This window comes from Apus apus, chromosome 13 (assembly GCF_020740795.1).
Source record: "Apus apus isolate bApuApu2 chromosome 13, bApuApu2.pri.cur, whole genome shotgun sequence".
Classification (NCBI taxonomy): Eukaryota; Metazoa; Chordata; class Aves; order Apodiformes; family Apodidae; genus Apus; species Apus apus.
In genome coordinates, this window is record NC_067294.1 from 5,748,298 (window position 1) to 5,770,611 (window position 22,314).

Sequence of the window (22,314 nt, forward strand, 5' to 3'; positions counted from 1 at the left end):
TGGGTTATTCTTAGAAAGCTGGCTCTGGCAGGCGGGAGACGAGGATTTCCCCTGGAGGCTTTTCCCAAAGGGCCATTTATTTTGGAAGAACAGGCAGCCAGGCTGCTATCCCTGCAGATTTCTGCCATTTCTATGCCTGTTTTCAAGGACCATCCTTGGTTTTGGGAGCCCCTCTCCTCACCAGCAGTGCCCCAGCTGCTCATGGTGGTGACACAGCAGGGAAACCACTTGCGACATTTCACCCTAAGGAACAAAAGACACTTCTGAACGGCCCCGAGGCAGTTCAATGATCATGAGTTTTGCCATAGCCAATGTCTCATTAGGGGTGGCTGCACTAATGACCCCAGGGTAACCTTCCAAAAGAGCCTGCCCGCCCTCCTGGGTGCCCCTGTTGGTACCTTTGGTGTCTTCATCCTCAATGGTGGTGTTGGTGCTCTCCGATGATTCCTGAGCAAAGAACAGAGAGGAGAGATGGGGTGGTGAGAAGGGTCTTTGCCCCACACCGGACAGAGCTTGTGTGTTCGACAGCCCCCCGAGTCCGACCCCACAGCGCTCGACTGTGCCAACGGACAGAAACCAAGGAAAACACCAGCAGGTCCAACCCGTCCTCAACCACGGCTCTAGGGCAGCACTGGCAGAGCCCTCCCTGACCTCCACTCCTTGTAGCCAAGGGCACAAGAGCTGGGCTGGGGAGGGTCCCGTAGGAACGGCGCTGCCTTTCCTACCGACGCCTGCGGGGACAGAGACGGGGCAGGTCCAGGGGGGTTTGGTGGGTTCCTAGGAGCGAGGCTGGAGGGGCAGGGAGAGGGGCTGTGTGGGGGTGGAAGACACCATGTTGACTGTACGATAAAGAGAGAGATGTACAAATTAAACAGCGAGGAGGAGCTTGGGATGAGAAAGAGGGGACTGTGCAGGAGTGAGAGAGACCACACTGACCGCAGAGTAGGGAGAGAAATGTACAATAAAACAGAGTGCTTTCCAAGACCCACATGGACCACCGAAGGCTGAGACACAGCTTTTTCAAGAAACAGCTGCTGAGCACTACACAGATTTGGGGGGAGGGGGGGTACTGACCCCTCGTCTCTCTCCAGGAGCCCCATCAAGGCGACTCTGCTAGCGGAGCTAGAGCAATGGCTCTGCTAGCTCTTCCCAGCAGAGCCTTGCTTATGTATTACCCATAATACCCCGATGTAGGTTGGCAAGGTGTCCCATGACCATACAGTCCCCGCAGAGGCATGGAAGGTGTTTCTCCAAGGCTCCTTGGACCGATGCAGCCTGCAGACCTGAGTCAGGAGAACTGGGAGAAACGGCATGAGAACCCATCAGCAAGAGCCAGGGCTGGCTTCCCACCAGCTGGTGGCCAGCAAGTGCCTGCACCAACCCTGTTAATGGGGTTTGTGGGTGATACGGCTTTGAAGATGTTCCCTCCAACCCCGGTGTCCCTTCTTCCCTACCCCGAAGGTAACTTCCAAAAACAGAGGAAGCTGGAACATGTAGAGAGGCCCAGCAATATTGGCATTGAGGAAGACGAAGGACACTCACCATTAACTGAACGCTGGAACTGGACTTTCTTTTCTGGAAAAACAAGGAGAAGAGATGGAACAGGAAGAGACACAGAGTGAGAAAGGCAGAGAGCGGCACGTGAGAGGCAGCAGCTTCTAAGCCACCCTTTGTGGTCCTCGTGGAGGGTCAAATGAAAGGCACAGAGGGACAACCTGGTGCTCCTGTAGGGACGTGCCACTGGCTGCAGTGCTGGTGGTCCCATGCCAGCTCCCTCCCCCGCTTCCTGCTGGCACCTTTCTCTCCTGACCTGCCACAATCTCTGGTGCTGCTCATCCCAAGGACCTGCTTAGTCCAAAAGGGAGTCCCCTAAGAGTATGACTGCTCCTGGTGGCTTTATGACCAGGCCAGCAAGCTCAGAGGAACAGGAGTGGGATGCTGAAAAGCTAAGGCAGCTCCACCACCTGCACAGCTCTGTGCTGGATGCCATACTGATGTTCACAGTCTCCAGAGCTGGTCTGGTGCATCTGCCCACGCTGCTGACTACTGTGGAGATGCTCTGTTGGCTTTGGACCTAGACCAGTGCTAAACTGGCTGCTTTAAAGCCAGGATGGCTATTGCTACCCAACGCTGCAAGGCAGACACTCCGTGTGGGAAGCTGTCCTGAGCACAGCTCCAGTGCTTTAAACCAGGACAAGTCTCCTCCAAAGACAAGACCTTACGCATGCACATATGTATCTCCATCCTTGACCACTACCACTAGACTTTAAGGGGTTTGGGTTAGATAATCCCATAGCCACGTTTCTGCTTGCAATCCCAGACTGCTTCTGGACTCTCCTTCCTTGCTGTGCTCTGCTCCCCATCTCCATCTTTAATCTAGCCAGGAAAGAGGGGGACATCCATGCTGGCCTTGTGCCCTTTCTCCATCTTCAGCTCCCGGGGGGATGAATCACAGCAGGCAACAGGGAACACCAGCATGCAGGAATCACAAAGTGCAGTGCCAAATAACAAAGGGTTTCACACCCACTTAACGAGGCACTGGCTCTGCCTGCCCTGCAGAGGGAAAAGCAGCACCCACAGGGCAATTCTCTTGGAAAAATCCAGGGAGCGACCCGTTCGGGTGCACGGCTGGACGCCAGTGTAAAAACCACTGGTATCCATCCCTCCTCACGGCTCCTTCCACATCCTCACCAGCGTGAGTTTCCCCTCTGCTGGTGCAGCTCTCCCCTCGCTAGGTCCTAAATGAGTCCTCGCCCTCCCCTCACCGGGCCAACAGAGGTCCTGTGGGCAGGGTGAGCTGCGCTGCTCAGGAAGGAGCCTCACGGGAACGGGAGCCGCCGGAGCCGGGCTGGCTGCAGGAAGGGGCTGGCGGCTTCTGCTACCCGAGGACATGAGACGGGGGCAGTAAACTGCAGAAATTTCAGACGCAACAGAATGCAACACAAAGCAGTGACCGCGTCGAGTCTGGACATACAGTAACAGGATGCAACACGGGGCAGTGAGCTCAGTAATTTAGGACGGGACAGGATGTGACATGGGGCAGTGATTTCATTAGTTTACAATGTGACAAGATGTGACACTACACAGGGCAGTGAAGGTATCATAGCTGCTGGGACCAGAACACCTCTCAGAGACCCCAGAGCAGGGCTCAAGAGGGATTTTTGGTCCCATGAATTCTTTTAGTAGGGGAGGAACCTCCTTGGGAGGCCCTCTGAACACGAGTCGGCACCGTCCCAGTGCCAGAAGGTTGTGCAGGCAGGCTGGAGGGCAACACCAGCTACCTGCTGCCCATCTGAGTAGCTTTGGGCAGGAATGGCAGGGCTGACTGCTTGGGATCTGTCTGCTCTCGTAGGGATGGTCAGTCCATCAGGTTCCTCCAAATGGGGACACAACTCTTCCAACAGTGAACCACACCACATGCCCTGACTCACAGGCCCGCTCCGAGCAGGCAGGACCACTCCCTTCCCACCTTCCCATGCACCCAAGGCAGGTTTCCAAGTTCATGCCTCACTTTTCTGGCAAGATAGAAAGGGATGATCATCTCCCATGCCCTGGCACATGCCCGCTGCCCACAGTGGGCCACTAATGCTTGGACCAGAACACCCAGCCTCCCTGTGCCCCCATCAGGGGGTTACGCTGCAAGTCTTCCCAGGCTGACTACAGGAATGAGAGGTGGGAATGGTAATGCTGAAGTTGGCCAACACAAGCAACCTGCTGGGAAAAGCTTGCCTCTGCTTTGTCTTCTCCTCCTATCCCTTCCTGGCTATCTAACTAGGCTGTCTCACCTCCACTTGTTGGAAAAGGGGCAATAAAAAAACAAACTCATTCTCCAGAGCTTGTACACCCTCCTGAGCTGAGTGTTGGCTGGTAGACTGCACTCAGGATGAAGCCTCACTCACTGCTCCCTGCTCACCAGGGAGGACTGGGGATACAAACCAGCCCGTCTGATCCTGCTCTGACACCAGCCTCCCCTTCCTGAGTTTCAGTGATGGCCCAGGAGGCCATTTAACCAAACTAGCTGTTTTGCTATGACAGAAAGTGCCTTCTTCCCCGGAAAAGGTCTGCTCTCAAAGCTTCTTTGAAGTCAAAGAGGGAGCATCATTAACAAGTTAGGTTGGCAAATGGTCTTCTGCCACCACACCATCCCAGTGATGCTAGAGAGGAAAGCCAGGGCTGTCCATTTCTGATGGAAATGTAGGTTCAGGACAGTGCCTGATGAAGCCTCTCCATGCACCAATCACTCCTTTTACAGATTAAAAACACATCTTTTGATTGCTCTCACCCATGCTCCAGCAACTCATACTGAGTCAGCTCTACCTGTGGTGCAACTTCTCAGGTGACTCCCAGAAGCAGCTGGGACCTCAGAGCAGCAGAGGACAGGCCAGCAGTGGCTGGCAGATGGGTTGCTGGGATTCCCATGGGTTCTGTCCCCTCTGTGCCAGCACTGTTGTCCAAAACTAGCAATCTTGTCCTGGAAACCACGTGGTATCCTGACACCATGGCCCAAAGCAATGTCCTCTCATACCAATGCAGGCCATCAGCTTCATGTTGCAGAACAAAGCAGCCAGAACGGTCTGTTGTGGAGCTGAGCCCAGGTCTGGAGGGTTGTGCATGCATGGTCTCACACCTTGCAGGCTTGGCCTGTCCCAGCTGCTGGGTCTGGAAGGATTGGGAGAAAGACAAGCCATCCCCAGACCACTGATCGTTTGGACTGAGGAGGGAAGAAGCCAGCTGAGGGCCCTGCTCTTCCATAACCCTGGGCCTCTGACAGCCCAAAAAGTCCTATGAAAGGGCTGGAGAAAGAAGAGTGATCATGCTGCAGTCAGGCTTCCAAAGCTCTGCCTGACACTTTGCACCCCTGCCCTGTGGTGCGAGATGTGGTCACACCATCTCTCCCCTGCTGATTGACCGCTTGTACTCATGGAGGGAACAGGTAAAGAGAGAAGGACCCTCACACAGGCCGTTCTTTCCTACAAGAGGGTGATTAACCAGTACATGGCTAATTGCCACATCTCCGGATCAGCAGAAGAAGCTGCTCAGCAGCAGGATTTTGCTTCCTCCAAGAGCCACCAAATCCTGGAGAAGAGCTGTGGCCACATACAGAGGGACAGGTGAACCTGAGGGCTCTGCAGCCTGAGAAACAAGGTCCACCAAGCACTGGATTGTTCATCGAACATCACCACATTTGCTCTGTCAAGCACCACCAAGTTTGTTTGCTCTGCCTCCACTGGGCACAGGGCACCGACGTGCCACCCAGCAGCACACCAGCCCCTGGGGACAGGATGGGACAGGAGCTGGGAGCGAGCCCAGCCCCACCAGCTGCAGACGCCCCAGCAGCAGGACGTGTGCTGAGGTGAGCAGGAGATGGAGCTGCCCATCTCACGAGGTGGTTGCTGCCAGGCTGAAGCCATGGCTCCAGGCTGCAGAGCTGCATCCCTTTGTCCCCTCTCCTATTCCAGCCTCTCCCCGTCCTTGGCGACAGCCAGGGGTGAGCATGTTTTGCAGCAATGAAACAGCAGCAAATTCCCCCTGTGCACCCCTCCAGCACCAGCCAGCTCCCCTCACAAAGCCTCCCATGCACTGCCTGTCCTGGCAGGAGCAGAGCTGGTGGCATGAGGACACAGGGGGACAGCCGGGCCAACAACTGCCCTTTAAAGTGCAGGGTGTGGTGGGGACAGCCGGCACAGCACCGAGACCCCCACCACAGTCCCAGCAGCAAGGATCGGGCTGGAGAGGGCAGCAGGGAGAGGGGGCTTACCTTCACGCCGTCATTCTTCTTGTTGCCACCACTTTTGCCTCCTGGAGAGAGGAGGAAGGAGGTTAGGAGAGCCAGGCAGGGCACCAAGACCAGGAGGCCAAGGATCAGCAGCATGATGCGGGGCGGCAGAGCGGCAGGACGCCGCGGCACCAGCCGGTGGGTTTTGTCTTCTGTCCTGCCCCCGGGAGCTCAGGGGTAACCTCGCCGGCACCGTCCCGTCCTGCCCCAGTGACTTTCAGCCAGGGCCACGACCCGTCTCCTCACGCCACGCTGAGTCCTCCCGGTGGTTTGGAGGGGCCCGCTGGGTCTGTCCGGCTCTGCCCGGGGGACGCTGGCGACTGAGCGGGGTGGAATGGGCTGCCCGCCTGCCGCCCTCTAATTTTAGCCCCACGCTGCCGGGATCATGTGCTGCCGGCCCGCCGGCCCGACAGCTGCGGGCCACATTTTGACAATGATGAAAAGCAGACGCCTTCCCTTGGTGCCCACCCACCGCTGCCGGCTCTGCCCCAGCCCCCCAGGCTGAGCAAGCCACCCTTCCACCCCCGCAGCCTTTCAGGATCAGTGGGGCTCAGCCCCACACCGGACCCCATCGCCCGCCGGCCCCGCCGTGGGCTGTGGGTGGGACGGGCAGTGCTGCCAAAGATGCTGTTGCATTTCCTGCCCTTTGATGCCTGGTGTCCGTGGCCTCTCCCGGTGCAGGGCCGGACACCGGATCCCCCCGGCTGTCGAGCTCCTCCAGCCACCCCTCACTGCCCACAAGTGCTAAATGTGTCAGCATGATCCCCTCACGACACATGCAGATACCAGCCCTGGCCTGCTCCCCTGGCACCTGGCTGGGCCAGTAGCCCCATCTCCCCCCTGCCCACCTGCTGCACCCGATTCCTGGGGTGCCTCGGTGAAACACCCCAAAACACACAACTAACACCAAACAGCTGCCAACAGCCTTCTCAGTTGACATATCAGGCTTAGCTGGCTTGTCCCACCACTGCAGCCCTTCTGCCAGGGCCCTCCCCAGCACCAGGAGGGGACAGCAAGCAGATGACCCCCACAGCCACCTGGCTCCTTCTTGGTGCCATGCCTGGGAACCAGCAGGATCCCAGTCTGCGAAACGCCAGCTACAAGGTTTGCTCCCAGGAGGGTGAGGCGAAGGAACCTGAGAGACCCTGTACCATCTGGCTGCAGTGGCACCCAGGGACCTTTCCGACACCCTCAGTGCAGATGACGCTCTCATTGAGCCACAAACATCTCTCCAAGAGGACACAAAAACAGCTGCCTGCACCCTGGCTGCCCCCAGCACCTGCACCCCAGCACAAACCAGATGGTTGGGTACATACAAACCCCAAAAGTCTAAATCTCTGAAGAAGGCTGTGCCTCAGTTAGGCACCTTTTCTCTTGCACCCCAAGCCAGTAGCTAACCTGGAGGTACTAGGTGCCCTGGCCTGGACTATCACCCAATACCACACAACCCCAGAGACACCAGGCTGCAACTTCAGCCCTGCTGTGACATCCAAGGCAAAGCCATCTCTGCAGGGACCCTGTAGCTTTGCCCTGGGCACCCTGTAAGACAAGGAGATGAGCCCCAGAGACAGCACCTACCGGAGAAGTTCCTGGTGGCCAGCATGGTGGTGAGGATGGCTCCCTAAAAGACAGAAGGCAGAAGGAAAAGGCATGCTGTGCCCCAGCACCCACATCCCCATCATTCCCCCCAGCTCTGAGAGGAAAGCCCTGCTTGTCACCTGTCCCTCCCCCAGCCACCTCGCTGGAAGGAAACCAGCCCACGGGCTGATATTCTTCTCCTGCCATCAAAAGCAGGTACCCGACTCGGTATTCCTAGCACCAGGGCATTGGGTTGCATTCTCCAAAACTGCCTTCCCTTCCAGATTAAAGGGGTATTAAATATCCCCAGAGTGCATTTTGGTCTCATTCTACCCTGTCTGAGATGTAGCATGACTCTGCTGACCTGGGCCAGCAGCTGCTGGTGAGGGGACCCACCAGGAGTGGAACTGGATTTAATTGCCATTAAAGCCATGCCAGCTAAGAGTGGGGCAGGGATTTTTTTCATGGCAGCCACACAAGGACCAACACAGCAAAACAACATTCATAAAAATGTTTCCCCTTTTCCAGCTGACTCTACTGACTAGTTCCTCAGCTCATAATGAGATTACTTTGGACTAATTGTTTACAGTAATGGATCACTATTTTGAAGTGCATGCCTGAACTAATTTGATTACTTGTCTAGCTGAAAAGTAATAATAGTTTATAGCCAGTTTCTTTTCTTGATAATCTCATTAGCAGCCTGCAGCTGCACTGCTCTGTGCCACACTGTGGTCAGGCCTGGAGCACTGATGGCTCTGACAGCTGGGCAGACCAGCACTGTCTTCTTCTGTGTCTCTGGCTCTGGAGGAGCATCACGATTTCCAGAGCCTGCTCCCAGTGCCATGCTGCCAGCTGGGGCTGAGCAACACCCAGGAGATGGGCATTCCAAGGAGGTGCTCCAGCTTGGCAGCAAAGCCTGGGGAGATGGTGGTTTCAGAGGGGTCCAGGCACAGCAGCTTTTGGGAGGGAAGCGGGTGAGCCAGAGCTTTTTGCCTGTCTGTGGATAACTTTGTTCCCTGGCTGCAACCTGTCTCAGTCATCAGGCAAAGGGGTCTCACTGTGCCTCTCAGATCCATGTCATGCCCCAGAGAGGAGCTTTCTTGACCCTGATTCCTGTGGGAAAGTCACTGCCCTAGTGCTCAGGCACTGTGGGACTCAGTGCTTTCCTCAAAGCACTCAGGAACTCTAGCCAGACGCAACCACCACTTGGACTCTTTCCCTTCTTCACCACAGGAATTCCCAAACGTCCACCACCCCCCTGCCCCTGACCCAGAGACACCTCCTGTCCTTTCCCGCTCCCATCCCACTCATCATTTTGCAGCCAGCTGGAAGGACTATGGGAGTTACCTTCAGCTTCCTCCGGGCATTGAACTTCTTCAGACAATCCACTGTCTCCTGCCTGTGCATGCATGATGCCACGGTTGCACGGTGCTGGGAGGAGAGAGACATGGCTCAGGGCAGGTGCCAAGGGGGAAGGGGCTCACCCAGCCCCACTCTCACACAAACACACACATGCCTGAGCCACAGCAAGAGCTGCTTGCAGCAGCAGCAGCAGCTAAAACTTTCATAGACAGCAGGAGATGGTAGCTCTGGAGTCAGCAGGATCTGCTCTGGTGGTGAGGGGTTTGCAGGGAGAGCTGGCTGCCCCCTGAGTTAACCCCTTGAGTGACCATCCACGTTTAGCAGTGTTCTCAGGGTTTGCATGGAGTGGGGGTCCCAGGGGTAAGCCTGCGGACTCCTCCTGCCTTCAGGAGCTGAGTCAGGGTGAGAACTGGCAGCTGGAGCAGTGGGGTGCAGGGGGTACTGCTGTAGGGTGTGTGGGTGAACATGAGCCTGCTCCCACCCACCCTGAGGAAAGGCTTCTCCAGTGCAGTGACACTAGGAAACCAGCCTGGTCACACCAGAGCAGGGAACGTGGGTCTCCCTTCCATCACCAGCTCCCCTGGGGACACACTTCACACTCCAGGCTTTTCGCTGCTGTAAAGCTTCAGGGAAAAGGCTGCTCTGAGAGCACTGGCAGAACCCATGCCAGGAAACCATCTTCCCAGGATAGAAAGCAAGAGCTGGACAGCATGTTTGATAACATGTTCTCCCCAGCAAGACGTTCCCCCCACATCTCTAGATCTTTGACCCCAACTGGTGAGTGCCACCAAACTCACTGATATCCACGGGTGCTTCAGAGCCTCCGCTGCTGTGATGCGCTTGGATGGGTTTATGGTCAACATCTTGTTGATGAGATCTTTTGCTTCTGGAGTGACTGTGTCCCACTCAGGGGAGGGGAACTGCCAAAGCAAAGGTACTGAGGTGAGCAATGGCAGGGAGCCACAAAAGGAGCAGAAGTCCCTTTGCACTTGGGTTGGTTCTCCTGCAAACCTTTGCTCCTGCCCATCAGACAGGTTGGAGGGACAGCAGCAGCTGGAAAAGAGCTGGCAGCTGGAAAACTGGAGAGCAGGAGTGGAGGGAGAAAGATGAAAGATCTAGCTGTGGACCTGAAACGTGCTGATGTGTGCACCTTGGCACAGCAGCTTGGCCAGCCCTCTGTGACCAGAGCAAATAAAGTTGCTCCCTCCTGTCTGAATTTGCCCTGCTTGCTCTTCTGAAGCAGCTGACTGCAACATGGGGACAGCAGGAGAGAAGGGAGACCGTGAAAGGGGCGAGCAAGAGAAACCCACTCACATCATAAGCCCCAGCCTTGATCTGCTGGTAGAGTCGGTGCTGGTCTTCATCCCAAAATGGTGGGTACCCAACCAGCAGGATGTAGAGGATGACTCCTGCAGGGCAGAGGAGATGCAGGATCAGTGGGATCAGTTCACTGCTGGAGGTATGAGCAGACCCAGTCTGGGGGCTGGCCCAACTCAAGCAGAGAAACTGAGAAATCGGGAAACAGAAGGATTTGCTCCCTGATGAAAAAGCAGAAGGCTCAGTGGTGGATCCAGCTCCGTGGTGGGTCCAGCTCTGTGCTGATGTGCTCAGTGACTGGGGAGAACACGGCTGATCCAGACACATGGCTCTGGCAGCCACCATGCACAGCCTCAAGCTAAGTGCCCATGCAGGGCTGGGCAATGCCTCCTCCCCATCACAAGTGAAAAAGGCTTCCCTCTGGCTGCAGCTACATGGAGGCATTGCCTGACTCCAAGGGCACTGCCAGGCAAAAGAACCAGCACCTCCCTGCCTGGAGGCTTTGGGTGCATAGCAAGGGAGCTGATCCTTCAGATAAGGGTGCCACTGGGCTGGGAAAAAGGGACAGCCCAGGGTAACATGCCACTTCTTGGGTAAATCCTCCACCCTGACCTTCCCAAGATGTGTCTAGTGACTGCAACTGGATCAACAGCCTGCCTCATCCCATGCATCCCAGCCCACTCCCAGGCTTTCAGTCCCGATCAGACTTACCACAAGCCCACAGGTCCACAGCTTTGCCATAGGGATCCTTCCGGAGCACCTCAGGGGAGAGGTATCCCGGAGTGCCAGCAAAACCTGGGAGAGACACCCTGTCACAGACAGCTGGCGGGCAGTCCCATCCCTGCACAGATCCCCCAGAGCCTGGCCAGCTGCTGCGAGAGCCCTGGCACACACTGGGCCAGCGGGACGGGCACCCTCCCTCCAGAAATCTCTGTGACTCCCAAGAGCACAGCAAGCCATGGTTTTTTCCCCTGGCAGCATCCAAACCCCAGGATGGTGCAGAAGGTGGGAGTGCTCTGGTATGCACCTCCAGCACTTGGATGAGGCTTTCCTTCCCCTGCCACCAGCTCATCCAGCTCACCAGGGCATCTCGGTGACTCACCAAGTCCCTGCAGAACTGTTTGCTTGTGTCCTGGATCAATACTGGGTGTTTCCAGGGGCTCAGCTGGAGCCATAAAATTCCTCATCCTCTGTGCCTCCCAGCCTGGCACTGCCAGGGCACTCCCATAGGTCCTGGAAGATGTCTGTCCCTCTTGGAGCCTCCCCCCCTGACCAAACACACCAACAAGGGCTGGAGGATGCCCCAGCTCGGGGTGGTCCTACTCACCAAACCATGCTTGCTGGTCCCCCTCCACCTCAATGGCAAGGCCAAAGTCAGCCAGCTTGACAGCAGCACCCTTCAGCTTAGACGCCAGCAGCAGGTTCTCAGGCTGCAGAAAGACATGGGGGTGGAAAAGGAACAAAACCCTCCTGGGGGCTCTGTTGTTGTGGGGGACCTTCCCAGCACAGGCCAGAGAAAGGCTGGGGCTCTGGATGTGCTCCCCAACTGCTTCGTCCTGCTGTGTGTCCCAGTGTCCCCAGATCCTTACAGGACCATGGACTACAAGGACTAACCCCTCTGCCTTGTGCTGTTTCACCCTGGAGCTGGTCTTTGCTCTGGCTTTCCAGAAGCCCTGCACAGTGTTCCTCCCCACTGTTTCAGTTGCCCTGGAGGACGCTGGGCATTGCTGCACAGGGTTTTGCATCACAGATGGGGTCCCCACCTCCTCCCACAGGCATCTCCCCTGCAGCTTTTACCTTCAAATCCCGGTGAACCACCCCCATCTGGTGGCAGTGCAGAACGGCCTCCAGGATCTGCTGGATGCAGTGGCTGTGGGACAGAGGAAAAAGCTCACAGAAGTGTCCAGCAATGCAGAGTTTCCTTAGACACTTCTACTTGGCTGCATTTCATCTCCCCATCATGCTTCCCACCACCAGCCCTGCAGCACAGCTCAGCATCCCTCTCCACCAAAAGCCACCAACTCGGGGAGAGCAGCTGTAACCCAGTAAGACCTCACCAGAGCTGCTGGACACACAGCTACAGTGAGCAGGAATATGGGGGCCACAGTCTCCAAGGAACACTGGGGACTGGAGGTGGAGATGCAACACCAGCCCAGATTTGGTCTCCAAACCCAGGCAGAGCAGATGTGCTCCTCAGACATGGAGCTAACCTTCCCTTCACCCCCATTTCCCTGGGCTCCTCTAATGCAAGGGGCTCTCACTGCCTCTCTTGGCTTTATATTCAGTTCATTAAACCCCAGCTCTGCTGCATGCGTGAGAGAGGAAGGGAAAAAGACCAAGGCAATCATCACTTCTGCTCCAAACAGCTGTGTGCAAGGCAGAAGGTCTTTATTTACATTTATTTTATTTTATTTGTATGACACTAATAAGTGGATGGGTTGTAAGTGGATTGAGTGTGGGCAGCCCATTAAATGAGATTGCTTTCTGCCTAGAAATAAGGGATATTTCCATCCAGACAGAGGTAGCATGGAGGTTACCATTCCCTTGGACACTTGTATGGGCTGTGCCTCACTCCAGTTGGCAAAGCCAAGAGGCACAGTGATACATCTGGAGCATGGAGAAGGCCAGATCATGTCCCCTCCATAAAATGAGCTGAATGCTGTCTCCTGGCCAAGCTGCAAGGACCGAAGGTGGGGACTGAAATAGTGACCAGCCCCTGTTTCTGCAGCAGGGTCCCTGTAAAGTGTCAGTGGGAGCATGGGAGGAAGGAGATGAGGCCAGAGAAATGCTTACAAGGGACTGCAATGCAGCTGCAAGGGGAAAGGGTGAGGAGTGCAGGGTGTCTGTGCTGCCACACACCTGGCTGGGCCACCAGCCTGATGCTGTGCTTCCTCCCTGCCAGCCCAAGACACCACATCATCCCTAGCCCAATAAACCCTACTGTCCCTTCCTCTTTACAAGGATGCCAGATGTGGGCTGTGCCACCAGCCTGGGGAAGGAGGATGCTGCCAGTGATGGCTGCCAGCTGCCTGGGTTGAGGTGGAACCAGCTCTCTGGTAACACATGCACTTCTTGGCACAGGAATCGAGTGAGTTAAAAAGAGCTGGTTGGGTGTTTTTTTTGGCACTACACATCTGGTTCACAAGTACGTGCTGCAAAGCAGCTGTAAAACACCTCCCAGTGTGGAAGGAGCTTATGCTGCAGAAAGCCAGACACGTAGGACCCTGGGAGGGAGCAGCTCGCAGGAAAAAGAGACAACTGCTGTCCCCTCTGTGGCCCAGTGTCTGTCTGTGCTCACCTGGCATCCGCTTCACTGTAGTATTCCCTGGCCACAATGTCCTCAAACAGCTCCCCACCAGTGACCCTGCAAGAGAACAGGGGAGTCACGCTGGATTGAGTTACAGCACCCTCAGCCCTGGCCAAACCCCCTGAAATGTCACTGCACTGTGCACGGGGGGAGTACCGGGGGTGCAGGGCAGGGACTTGCCTTCTGCCTGGCCTGAGGGTCCCAAACTGGGTTCAAACCCTGCCCAAGAAAGGCTTGGATGAGATGGAGTGCAGGGGAAAAAAGCTCTGGGGGCACAGTGAGGGTGCAGGATGCATGCCCTGGGGTGGAAGCATGCAGCTGCTGGTGGATTAAGAGACACTTCTAACCATTACTCACAGGTCAAATATCAGGTAGTGGTGACCCTCTTCGGAGATGCTGTCATGGAGCCTCACTGCAGCAGAGACAGAAGGGTTATGGGGTACTCCTGGCTCCCACCCACTCCCCGGGAGTACCCCTGCTCCCCTGTGGGCACAACCAGGAGCCAGGGAAGGGCAGAAAGGAGCTGTTCCACTTCTTCCTATTGCTGCTGACTGGGTGTGTGGGGGGGTCCCCACTCCACAAGGGACCCCAGCCACGTCCCCAGCCTTGGGCAGGGGTGCAAGGCTCAAAGGTCACATCCAAATCAGGGATTGCCCGGGGCAGGTGCCTGGCTGGGTCCTGGGCAGCTGCTGGGCTAATCTTGGGCCCCAGGCAGGGGTGTCCCACTCCCACCCTCTGCCACATCCAGAGAGGTGCCCAGGCACAGGGGGAGCTCAGCCAGGTGCTGGGCTGCCAGCCCTGGCACCAAGGGAGATTTATATTTTCTGCTCAGGAGCTTCCTTTTCTCCTTGGGACTGTTGGGTCAGGGATATCCAGGAATTGCTGTGGGATGAGTTTCCTTTGGAGGAAGTGCTCCAGCAGGGCTGGCATCCCGCTCCACTCATCATGCCAAGGAGCACTTGCTACCCTTGAGCACATCTTGCCAGGTACAGCCATGTGCCAACCTGCCACCCTGCAGCTGGGTTCAGATTCTCCAGGCTCAGATCCCTGCTCACAGGTTAGTGGGCAGATGTGCAGCAAGAGGTCAGGCACAGAAACAGGTAGGAAGTATAAAGACAGACTGATCCAGCATCCTCCACATCATGTTTTCTTCCAATTTCCTTGAGGCTGTAAATATTTAACCCTTCTTCTCTGCTCACCTGGTTTCAGCCCAACACAACTTTCAACTACTTTGGAAACCAGGGAGGAAAAGGCAACTTTCAGGTGAATGATTTACTGGAATGTTTTGTGCCAAGCCCGTTTTTCCGCTGCTAAATCAGCCGAGCCCTACATGGAAACATCCTCCAGACTCTGTCTGAGCCAGGGGAGATAACAAGCCCCAGTGTTGAGTGCAGAGACTGAGCTGCACTGCTATTATCTCCCAGGCCTGCAAACGCTGCTCTACTGCTCCTGTCCCTCCTGCCAGGGTCGGCAGGCAGATCCAGCCGCTGCCTAGGGCGAGCTGCCTGTGGGATCACCTCACCCTGGCAGGGCACGGGGCAGAGGAGGGCTGCTGAGCCAGGTGGCACCTCTTCTCTGGGGCCTCTTGTGGTCTCACCTACTGACAACATTTTCTCGTCTTACTCCCTGTTTATCCTTCCCCACTGCCAGTCTCCATAGCAATCCCCTGCACTCCAACACCAGTATCTGCTCCTTGTTTCTCTCTGACACATAATCCCAGCTTTTCTTCTTTGCTCTGTTGTAAGAAACACTATTCATCCCGTTTCATTGCACCCAAGAGGGGCCAGGAGTATTGTGCCTGAGGTCCCAGAGAAGCCAAATTGTTTAAAGGGGGAACAGGCAAGTTCAGTGCATAGGGCCAGTGCAACCATAAGCAGATGGTCTGGATACATCCCCTGCTTGGGCAAGTCCCCGCTCCCGGGGCTGCCAGGAGTTGAGAAGCTGTAAGAAGAAACAGCTGCTCTAAGTATAGCCTGGTCCTGCAAGTGTCTGTTACAGACTATTGTCAGAAAGAGCCACACCAGCCAAACCACTCCAGCTCACACCAAGAGCCAAGGCAGGAGCAGGACAGCTTCAGGACCGACAGCCACAGTTAAAACTCCAGTAATGGCTGTAGCCAAAGTTTTCCTGATAAAGCAAGACTCCTCTGCAAAGACACACAGTTTTGGGAACTGGCAGCTCTCCCTGATGCCTCACCCAGTGCTGCAGGGTCCTAGGGACCTGGACCTGCCCATGACAACCCATGCTTGGGTTCCTGTGCCCAGCTCTCCTGCAGGCACAGTGCAACACACAGGTGGACTCCTCCAAGCTCACAGCTGCTGCAAACACTCCCATGAGAAACAGAGTGAGTCCACCTGGAGAGAGGAGCCAGCAAAGCCCTTGGGCAGCTGGGCTTCTTCTCTCAGGGAGGGACAGGGAGAGGTTTTCTGCCTTGCCTTTTCCACGCCCCAGGCAGTGGTGACTCCTCTTCCTCTCCTTAGGGCTGGTCTGCAGCAGCACAGCTTGTTCCAGCTCCTGGGTGGGTAATCACCCAGCTTGTGCTGCATGCAAGGGGAGCTGCCTGCCCAAGTTTCCAGGCAGCAGGAGCAGTGGGGGGGGGTGAGGGTGTGGGGTGGAGAAGAGCCTCCTGGGTATAAATAGCAGCCAGATCGGGCTCGTTAGCATCTCATGCTCTTAACCCCTTCTGGGATGGGGCTGTTCTAAGCTATCTCTGCAGGTCAAATAGCAAGGTCTGCTGCTATGGGAAGATGTTTCTGTCCTTGGAGACCCAAACAGCCCCATGGGCCAGTGCTGAAGAGAGAAGACAACAATGAGGGAGAGGCTGGGAGCCTGGGGAGGTCCAGCTGCATTGTCCAGCTACGTGGTTTCCTCCATTTTTAGCATTTCTAACTATTCACACACTTTACACACATTTCCTTCAGGTCTCAGCAATGCCCAGGTATATTTTGGAGCAGAGGAAAGGCCCCAGCTGCTGCTCTGACTGGGGTAGGCTGAAGCAGCTCCTGTGTGGGGCATCAGTCTTGCGAGAGCACAGGCTGGGGGAAAGATGATGGCCGGATCCTGTGAGGAGACATGTCACTGTGCCTCAGGCAGATGGAAGCTGACAGGTTTTTTTCCAAACTGAAATATTTATGAGGCAGGAGCCACATGGCTGGTCCTAGTGGCTTCAGGTCCTGATTTGCTTTGGGGTAGATGCAGGCCCCTGGCAGTAGCAAGGGGCCAGGAAAGAGCTCACCAAAGGGGAAACCTTTCAGCCCCCTGCTATGGGATGAGAGGCTGCAGAGGTCCTGTCCTACCCCACAGTGCTTTCCCAGGAGCTGCAGGATCCCACTAAGGTTGACACATCCCAGGGTGCAGAGGAGGGGAGGGGGGGTTCATCCCCCCTCCTGCTGCCGGACCATCCCTGAGGACCAACAGTCTGCATCAGCACCACTCTTCAGGCTGGAGTTTGGGATATATATATATATTTTATTTTTTTTTTTACTGCAGGTTTTTTTTTTTTTTCGCCTCCCCTCTTTCTCTCCTTCTGGCTTATTTTTGTCTTTTGCAGGGGCTCAGGAGTTTTCCTGAAACAGCTTTTCCGAAGGAGGCTACTCAGATGGACGGCCGGTGGGAAAGTCTTCGCTTCCCCCCGCCATCGCTCCTCCCACACGCCCCGCGCTGCTGCTGCTGCTCCGAGCTGCAGCGGCTTTTTGGAGCATGCAGAGGAACACAGGAGAGGAGTAAAAATAGTCCCTTGCAGCCTGCTGGAGCCCTGCTGCTCCCTGAGGGAGCTACGGCCAAGTGGGTTAGGCAGGACCTGCACTGATCTCCCTGTGCTCGGTGGTGGCTTTTCTTCCCATGACCCCGTTTGAGGAGGGACAGCTCTGCCGATCAACAGGGCGGGCTGCGCCGAGCCCCTTCTCCATCTCCGGAGTGGTGGGAAGGACAAACAGCCTGTGCTGCTGCTGTGGGCAGGGCTGGATAATTGATGGGGACCCCTGGGCCCCGGTGGGGGTGCGGGTGGGCAGCGGAACCAGCGCAGGGTGTGAGCAGGTTTGCTGGGGGAGCAGGGCGCACTTACCGATGTTGGGGTGTTTCAAGAGGCGGCAGATCCGGGCTTCTCGTTCCAGCTTCTGGTGATCTGAAAGAGACAACGGCCCTAAATTAGGGTCTGGGAAAAGGGAATGAACCACTCTCAGCTCCTGCTGTGCTCTCTCAGAGGAGTTACCAGCACGGGAAACCTGGGGGAATGGAGCAGCTGGCAAGGAGCAAACCTATCATTTTTTTTTTTTGCCAAAGGGCTTGGAGGCATGTTCAGCATCAGGACCTGATGGATGGTATCCCAGCATGGATGCAGCCTCCAGGCACTGATGCCATGGGGAGACCCAGGCTTTGGATGATCCCTCTTCCTCCTCTCTCCCTTCTCTTTGCTGAACAACTCAATCACCTCCAGAATGCCCTGGAGCTGCCTGGGTTATTGCTGCCAGCAGCACCTGCTCCATTTTCTCTTACTCAGCCAAGCACAGGCCATCAGCAAGGACATTGCTAGCCCTGCATGGTACAACTTGAACAAGAGCAGGCCAGCAAGAGATGTCAAGCTGAAATAAGGCTATCTGCTTTGCTCCCTCTCCATCCCCAGCCATTTCATATCAGGTCTTTGTTCTCCTACATCACAAAACTCTGGTTCTGAAAATTTGCTTGTCTCTAGTCCATGTCTGCAAACAGGCAGCACAGGTCCCTCTCCCTGGATTTCACCAGGCTCAGGGATGTGAGACAACTGAGGTCTGAGCAAAGCAAGTTAAGCTGAGCCAGAAAAGCCTCCAAGCTGGGAAAGCCCAGAGGAATCTTTCAAATCATTTTTCAAATTATTTTGTTTGGTTTTCCTTCTCTCTGCACTTTTCTCCCTCCTTATACCTGACCCAGCCACCTTGCATGGAGGTGCCTTGTCTGGAGGCATTTGTGCTATAGCAGGAACCCAGCAGCCAGGAGAAGGGAGGATATAATTAGGGCTGCTCGTCTCTCAGTGCTATCACTGCTACTTTGCAGGTTCACACCCCAGAGTCTCGCTCTGCATGGAACCAAACCTGTGTGTCTCCTGCTTAGACACGGAGGATCTGTAGCCCCACCCCTGCCGGGGCTGGAGCCTTCCCAGAGGCACCCACAGGGCTCAGCGTGGGAGGTCACTGATCAGTGATCACTGGCTGCCTCAGTTTCCCCACTTGCAGGCTGGAGGCCCACGAGGCAGACTGGCATTGCTGGTATCCAGTAGAGTTCCTGTGCTTTCTTGGAAGAGGCCAGAGATCCCAGGAAAGGGACGCGAATGTGATCCCAAGTATGGAGCAAAACCCCACTCAGCTCCTGCTCCATGGCTGAGCCCCCCCAGCCTCTGTCCCCCTTTTTGTACCCTCACAATCTGTCACCACCAAAAAGCCAGCCTCCTCCTGCCCATGTGGGGTGGCACATCCCACCTGGGGAGATTGTCCCCACTTGGAGGGAACACCACGGGGAGCTGAATGAGGCCACTGAGTCTGTCCCAGCCTTCGGCTCATGGATCCCAGCACAGGCTGCAAAACTCACCCCAAGCCCGGGGGTGTTGTCCATGCCAAGCCCTGAGGTCGCTGGATGGGGGATATTGAACCCCGGGAAGTGCTGCAGGGGGCAGTGAGCCACGGCTGCAGCCCCTCTCTGACCCCACAAATCCAGCTGCTGCCTGGACCCTAAACCCACTTCTTGAAAAAACTCCAGTTTCTCTCTAGCTCCCTGTGTCAGCAGCTGGGAGGACATAGACCCCGACCCTTCTCCTCCCTCCCTCCCTCCTGCCCTTCACCCACGACACAGCCCGTGGCACGTCCCAGTGGGGATGGGTCCCTTTGGGGTGTGCTCCCAGCCTGGGGAGCGCTGTCCCCTCGTGCTAGCGCTGCAGAAACAGGGAGGCTCTCAAGAGAAGAGGATGAAGAAGGACAAACCGCCGGAGCAGGCGTGCGGGGGCAGGAGGGAGCAAAGGGAAGGCGGCTCAATCTGTGCAAACCGGGAAGCGCCTGCTGCCCGCCCTGCTGCCAGCCGGGGTGTGCCGAGCCCAGCCCCGCACCCCCTGCCCCGCACCCCCTGCCTCGGAGGATGGGGATGGCCTGCATCCCAAAGAGGGGGCAGCGGGGAGTGGGGTGTCAGTGCTGTGCCACTTCGGCAGCGCTGTGGGAGGGAGATGGCAAAGCACTGGTTTAATTTGAGGTCAGAAAGGAGTTTATCACTGTTTTCTGCGGTGGTTTTTTTTTTTGCCTTCAGAGGTGAGCAGTGGCGTCAGGGAGAGAAACCGAGGGAGGGAGTTAATTAAACCCTCCCAGCAGGGCGCTGGCTCCCATCACCCATCCTGCACCCCCCAGCACACCCAGCCAGAGGAGCCGGAGTGGGGACACAGCAGCTGCTGTCCCATCCTCTCCATCCTCCTCCCCACAGCTCCTCTGCAGATGCCTGGGGGGCAGAGGGGTCCCTGCCAAGGGCTGGCTGAAGCTTCCCCGTGCCAGCTCAGCTCAGCTGTGCCCCAAGCGCCAGCCAGGACAAACCTGCCAGGGCTTCTTCCAGCAGCAAAGCAGCCAGCACACTCCACCAGAGTGTTTAATTAGATGACAGTGAGGGGTAAGGACCAGTCTTCAGACTGAAATGAAATCTCTCCCCCACCCCAAGGACCTTCCCATGTCACTGTTGTAGGCACACAAGTAAAAACACCTGCAATCCCTGAGAGAGGGCACGGGCAGTCAGCAAAAGCCCTCTAAGGGAGGGGATGCTCCCCAAATAACTGTGCTACCCAGTGCCCAAGGCCAGCAACAGTTTGACTTGCTGCAAGTCAAACCATGATTTTGCCATGACACGGTGTGCAGGGTGGTGGTGGGGCCTCAAGGAGTCCTTACCCCTCCCTGGGCAGATTGGGGTCCAGGACCTCCCCAGAGCCCTAGCACAGCCAAGCTGCAGGAGCATCCCCACAATCAGATGGGATGCAGTAGGCAGCCACTAAGATGTCTCCTCAGGACATTCACCCCATCCATCCAGGACCTCAGTGTGTACCAACGGGGATGGGGTGTGATAAGTGGGTTCCCCACCACACATCAAACACACACCACCCTTGCCACACATCAAAGGCATCATCCTGGTGCTATGCAGAGGGGACAAATTCCCTGCTCTGCAAACCCTGCAAACCTCTCACCTCCCTGAAAAAACATAGCTCCTACCTCGAGCAGACAGCTTCTTGGTGTTGATGATCTTGGCCGCATACTCTTGTCCTGCCAGCACCTTCACGCATCTCCGGACGATGGAGAAAGCGCCCCTGGGAAGACAAGCCAGAGGGGGAGGTGATAAGCTTGGCATTGGCAAGGGCACAGCTCAGCCTTGAAGTGCCTGTGGGGCGAGGGGCAGCCTCTGGGACAGGGATAGGGATGGCCATGGGTGCTGGCTGGGGAAGAGTCTTGGAGAAAACATGGAGGGCTCTCAGTGATCATCCCTGCACCCCTGTCCTCGAGGGATGGTGGGGGCAGGCACAGGTAGGCCTGGGGATGAATGCAGGATGCTCCATACTCCCCTGGGACACCCCAGGCATCCTGCACCTTCCTCCGCCCCTGCTCCCAGGCTCTGCCCTACGTATCCCCCTGGAGCAGAGAGGCAGCAAGTTACCAGGGGGATCGGCTCCTGAGGGACACCAGGATGGCTGCAGCAGTCACTCAGCACTTGGCCACTTTCACTTCAGCCCATGTCTGTGCCTTTGCATGCTCTAGCAATCCCAGCTGCACTTTGCAGGAGCAGGTGTGACACCTGCCACAGGTGGGTCCCTTCCAGCTGCAAACCTCTGGAAGCAGAGACCCTGTGAGCCAGGACCACGGGAGCCGAGCAGGACAGGGACTGACAATGCTGTGGCATTGGCACACATGTGAGCCAACATGCAGGACGTCTCCTGAGGCCTGGGATGCTCCAAAGAAGCCCCCCTGCAACCCAAGCCCTACCAGCTCACGTCACCGACAGCACACTGGCACGACGCTGCATCGCACAAACACCTGCACACTCCAGCCCTGCTGAGCACAACCTTTGTACCAGGTTCCTTTTCCTGCCAAACCCTTCCAATTGCTAAAATAACAACTATCAAAAGCAATCCCACCTCCCACCCCACCTGCCCCCCGCCCCGCCTCGTCCCGCTCTTGCTCCCTGCTGAGGAATAAAAGGCCGCAGGCTGGCAAGCGGCAGCGGGTAATTGATTTTACTGGTGGGGGCGGGTGGAGACGGGCAATTTGGGTTTGCATGTGATCTTCAGGAGAAGATGCGAGCGGCGGGGTGCGGAGGGATGGGGCTGGAGCCCCGGCAGAGCCAGCAGCCCACGCTCCCAGCGCCGCCGCGCAGAGCAGCGCTCGCGGCACGTGCCGGGCGGGAGCGGGGGAACCGCATCCCGGCACTTCCCGGCCTCCCCGTTCTGCTGTTTAATCCTGGCTGCTGGAAAAGCCCAGCTATTAACAAGCCTATAGTCTGCGGGGAATTGATGGGAAAGGGGGGAGAAATGCTTCATATCCCACTTGCCGTGGGTGAGAGAAACCGGAGCCAGCGCCACTCCCATAGTTGTGCTCTCCCCATCCCGCCAGGAATCCCACACTGCCCGGGGTCTGGGGTCTTCTGTGAGTCCCTGCCATCCCAATTTCCTCTTTTGTTTTTTCTTTTCCCTAAAGCCGTGTGCTTCTTTTGCAGTGCCGGGAAAGCCTGCAGGAGCGAGTGCAGCAAGCAGAGAAGCCCCTGTGCCCACCACCCCGGCTGGGGGTCTTCACCCTAGAGGCAGGGTTTTGCTGCAGGACCTGATGTGGGGTTGGAGGGACAGATGTCTCCCAGACCACTGGGCATTCCTGCTCCCAGTGCCCACAGCTCATCCATTTATTCGAGTTAAAAGGAGCAGCAGGGAAGGGGCAGCCGTGGGCAGCGGGACGCGGGGGCTGGGGACGGGATGCACCGCTCGGGCAGAGCACAG

The 22,314-nt window shown here is 56.6% G+C and overlaps 1 protein-coding gene across 3 annotated transcripts in view; it reads right to left on the reverse strand.

The window, feature by feature from the left end:
• The window catches only part of CAMK2A (calcium/calmodulin dependent protein kinase II alpha), a 28,915-nt gene that overhangs the window by 2,852 nt on the left and 3,749 nt on the right, over positions 1 to 22,314 (reverse strand). For 2 of the 3 annotated variants that reach the window (XM_051630969.1, XM_051630968.1), the window contains exons 2-15: positions 20,546 to 20,640; positions 17,404 to 17,463; positions 13,698 to 13,752; positions 13,332 to 13,397; positions 11,831 to 11,903; positions 11,361 to 11,463; positions 10,745 to 10,828; positions 10,031 to 10,125; positions 9,514 to 9,636; positions 8,702 to 8,785; positions 7,355 to 7,397; positions 5,759 to 5,799; positions 1,543 to 1,575; positions 399 to 447 (exon numbers count right to left, since the gene is read on the reverse strand). In XM_051630969.1, the coding sequence (XP_051486929.1) occupies positions 399 to 447; positions 1,543 to 1,575; positions 5,759 to 5,799; positions 7,355 to 7,397; positions 8,702 to 8,785; positions 9,514 to 9,636; positions 10,031 to 10,125; positions 10,745 to 10,828; positions 11,361 to 11,463; positions 11,831 to 11,903; positions 13,332 to 13,397; positions 13,698 to 13,752; positions 17,404 to 17,463; positions 20,546 to 20,640 (1,004 nt within the window). The remainder of the gene's footprint in view (positions 1 to 398; positions 448 to 1,542; positions 1,576 to 5,758; positions 5,800 to 7,354; positions 7,398 to 8,701; positions 8,786 to 9,513; positions 9,637 to 10,030; positions 10,126 to 10,744; positions 10,829 to 11,360; positions 11,464 to 11,830; positions 11,904 to 13,331; positions 13,398 to 13,697; positions 13,753 to 17,403; positions 17,464 to 20,545; positions 20,641 to 22,314) is intronic. The other variant, XM_051630970.1, reaches the window with a different exon arrangement.